The sequence below is a fragment of the Cherax quadricarinatus genome, chromosome 22 (genome assembly GCF_038502225.1).
Source record: "Cherax quadricarinatus isolate ZL_2023a chromosome 22, ASM3850222v1, whole genome shotgun sequence".
Taxonomy (NCBI): Eukaryota; Metazoa; Arthropoda; class Malacostraca; order Decapoda; family Parastacidae; genus Cherax; species Cherax quadricarinatus.
In genome coordinates, this window is record NC_091313.1 from 23740574 (window position 1) to 23744486 (window position 3913).

Genomic DNA, 3913 nt, shown 5'->3' on the forward strand with positions numbered 1-3913 from the left:
ACTCTAACGACGTTTCACTCACTAGGGTTTATCAAGTGCGAAATTATCCTTTTTTTCCTCTCTGAAAATTGCCAGCTGAAAAGCAGAAGCAATATCTATAGTTTCGTTGAGCTGCATTTGTTTTTGTATATTTTACCTTAGATAAAGAGCTTGTGAACGTGCATCGTGCTTCATCCTACTCTAGTGGGAGGCAAGTCGAAGTCTGTAGCCTTCCAGATGTTGCAGGTATGGCTGTTAATGCTCTTGAGTCTCGTGAGCGTGGTTGGTGCCGTGACACTCCTGTTGTGGGTCGAGGACAAGCTAAACGACATCAACACCTGCAATACTCTCTATGTGGAGAAGACCAACAATTTCAGTACCGACAACACCCTCGCGGAGGATAAGATCTACAGCTTCGACTCCCGAAACACTCTCGTTAAGGCGGCCATGTGGAGTCTTAAGGCTCTTACGCAAGAAAGTAGGTGGTTACGGGATTCTTTAATTTTCTCGGATCACATATAATGATATGGACAAAAATCATAATATACAGTTTTCGGTAAATACAGCATTATACTCTGTGCTAATTCTCTCTATCTTCTAAGATATTTAGCATCAAAACTGGAATTAAGTCTTTTTTTCCAATAAATTCCATGAATTATTAACAACATACCATCCACATCTATGCGCCGCGTTCAGTGGTTGACCGCGATAGCCACTAAGCCCAACCAGTGTGGTTCTGCGGAGCCCCAGCCATGTCTTGGGTATCACAGACTCGTGTCAAATGTTGTTACCTTGTAAATGCGCCACACCAACAATACTCCTTCTATCAATCCCACAGGCTCAGTATGGCTGCCCAAGAGTCGCCTGATAGTGATCACTTGGCTCCTGGTATCCTATGTATTCGCTTCCTCCTACAGCGGGATCCTGACGGCCATGCTAACGGTACCTCAGGTTTCTATCCCCATAGACTCTCTGGCTGACCTGGTGGCCCAGTCTCACCTGCCTTGGCGCCTTGAAACTGGCTCTATGATGTTTCAGTACTTCAAGGTAACTTTCCAGTCATGTGACAAGCCAAACAATAATGTACTGCTTAAGGTTAGTATATTTCTGAATCATTAATATTCACGGAATAAAATTAACAATTTACCTTATATATTCATAGTAACATTCACGTGAATGAACGTGGTATGGAAATGTAAAAAATTGTCGATTTGTAGCTTTAGGTGATTTATTAGACTGAAAGCAAATCACATATACATAAGAATGGAGGAACACTGTAGCAGTCCTACTGGCCCATACTTTAATGCTCAGTACGGGAATTAAAGAAAGTTCTATGTGTATATATGTTGTGATACATACCCTTATTTCAGTACACACTACTATTCTCAGTGAATATGCTTCAAGAGAGATATTACTCCTTGGCATATGTACATGAGTTTGTAAGTGACTATAAATGTTTCAGGTTTCGTTACTTACATCTGTCAAAAGACTTACATCAAGAGGGAGAAACATAGTGTATTCTGTGGAAGAGAAGGCTTGTAAGATAGTTATAACGGAGAATTGAATTGATGAGTTTACCTTTGAACTATAAGTATCACTCACCGGAGAAGTATTGACTTTTCGTCATGTAGAATTCAAATGAATGAGTTACAGCTCATTTGAAAACTTGTGCCTTGGGGGATACTACCCTATCCTGCAAGGAAGTGAAGTGGAAAGAATAGAATTAAAATATTGATAACTGGAATAAACATGATATTTAAAAGACATTAATGACGAGATTCTGAATCAGAATTCTCTTAACTCTCCTTGATTTTCGAATGATGTGTTAGGTAGCATATTTGTTTCGCGATCAGCCGGTCAAGTCTCATTTTTTTTTTTTTAAGCTGAGTGACCTACTCGGCTTTAGAGCTTCATTATCCATAATCTCTTTTGCACAAAGGAGTCTAACGACGAGGTGTTGTTGAAGGTGTTCAGGGGAGTGTCGGGCACCTTTCCTGACTGCTGGGCTGCGAGGGAAGACGTCGCTAATGGAAAGTTCGCTGCCATCTGCGACAAAACAACTATGAAGAAAGCAATGTCATGGGATTTCAGGTACAGTTCTATCATAAGTAACATTTTAAACTACGGGATGTGTTTGTAAAACTCACTGATGTCTGAATTCCCCCCCCCCCAAAAAAAGGCAAAGTTTTTAACGTTTTTTACTGTTTTGTTATATTGCATTACTGAACAATTGAAATCACAGTCGTCAGAGGACGCTAAATAATAACAAAAAGTATTAGAGGCATAGATGCATTTCTGAATTGCTGAGCTCGATGTGATCACAAAGTATTCCCTCTGATAACACCTGTAATCTTGCAGCACGAGCGGAAAGTGTCACTTGTACATCTCCAAAGAGAAAGTCTACAGCAATGCTCTAATCGCCATGGCATTCAAGATCAACTCCACCTACCTTGCTCCTGCAAACCACATGTGAGAATCACAATGATGTTTCAAAAGCTCTGGCCTATACTCGACTGTAAATAGTGCTCGATATTTAGTAAGAATTTACTTAGATTTCCCCTTATTGTTCATTTCCGTTAACTTTCCAACAGTGATGTCTTGACGATAGTGAATTATTCTTTGTCTAAAGAATTGAAGGTTCCCTCCTCCTTTTCGTAGCAAACCTGATTACCTCCCATTCTTCAGACGCTCTATGCCCCTCGCTAGTTAATCGCTTCACTATGAATATATAAATAATAATCTTTATCCTTGAGCTTATCATAGCAGTCATCAATTGCAACTAGATAATTAATAGATGTATGGCTTGCTGTTGCAGTGTTTGTATAACTTGTTGTCTAAGAGATATTTCATAATTGCTTCTTTAAGCATCTCCTTGATGAAGGAGTCTGGCATCCTGTATAAGTGGCTGGGAGACCAGATCACAAACACCAGCCAGTGTCTTCGTCCACCGACCTCAGATCGCGGGGAGGGCATCGCTCCTCTCAACATCGAAGTCGTCGAAGGTCCCTTCCTCTTGCTAGCAGGAGGTCTGCATTGATTTGGAATCATTGTTTTCTAACTTTTCTTTAGATAGTTTGCCGAATAAAAAATCTTATTAACAGTTACTGCTATTGCTACTAATAATAACAAAAAATAATAACAGTGAAAGTTTTTGTAGAGACACGTTGCATAACAAACATTTAATGGAACACCTTTCGCTGCGTTAAAATCTTCATCATTGTATAATCTGATAAGTTTGTAATAAAGTTGTAACAGAGCGAAATGTTGCTCTAATTAAAGCTTATTCACAAGGCGTGTCTTTTCTTCAATACTGTCGGCAGAACGACTTGTGGCTCCACAAACGAGAGTAATATATTCAGAGTGCTTTCTCTTCCTACAGGACTGACTGTGAGTCTTATAGCCTTCCTTAGTGAGCTCACTGTGTGGTATTCGTGTGGTGGTAACCACAAGAGTCCAAGGAATGCTTAGGTTAGTCTCTCGCTCTTACCCCCAATCTCTCTGTCTGTCTGTCTGTCTGTCTCTCTCTCTCTCTCTCTCTCTCTCTCTCTCTCTATATATATATATATATATATATATATATATATATATATATATATATATATATATATATATATATATATATATATATATCTCTCTCACTCATGAATATATGCTTTAACGTAAGTAATTGTACCGAAATTATTCCAGAATTGCTCCGAACATTTGTGTTCCTTTAATAATTGAAAATAATTCCCAGTCCGCTACAACACTTTAAATAAGAAATGAGTAATTATTTCACTTCATCTAACTTATATTCCATTTATTTTGCAGAATATTTTAACAGCAAAATCGTCGAACGAAACATCGCTTCCTACCGTGCTTGTCAAAGAGTCTTGCAAGAACAATAACCCTCGAAGGAGAATATACCAGCTCGTCCTCCTTGGCGGGTTCGATC

General features: G+C 39.1%; 1 protein-coding gene across 1 annotated transcript in view; it reads left to right on the forward strand.

The window, feature by feature from the left end:
- LOC128689865 (probable glutamate receptor) overlaps positions 1-3447 on the forward strand; it is an 8947-nt gene extending 5500 nt beyond the window's left edge. Inside the window, exons 5-11 of the mRNA XM_053778362.2 lie at positions 226-281; positions 357-457; positions 818-1026; positions 1919-2070; positions 2338-2448; positions 2845-3005; positions 3359-3447. Coding sequence (XP_053634337.2) covers positions 226-281; positions 357-457; positions 818-1026; positions 1919-2070; positions 2338-2448; positions 2845-3005; positions 3359-3447 — 879 coding nt within the window. The remainder of the gene's footprint in view (positions 1-225; positions 282-356; positions 458-817; positions 1027-1918; positions 2071-2337; positions 2449-2844; positions 3006-3358) is intronic.
- The last annotated feature ends 466 nt before the right edge of the window (positions 3448-3913 follow it).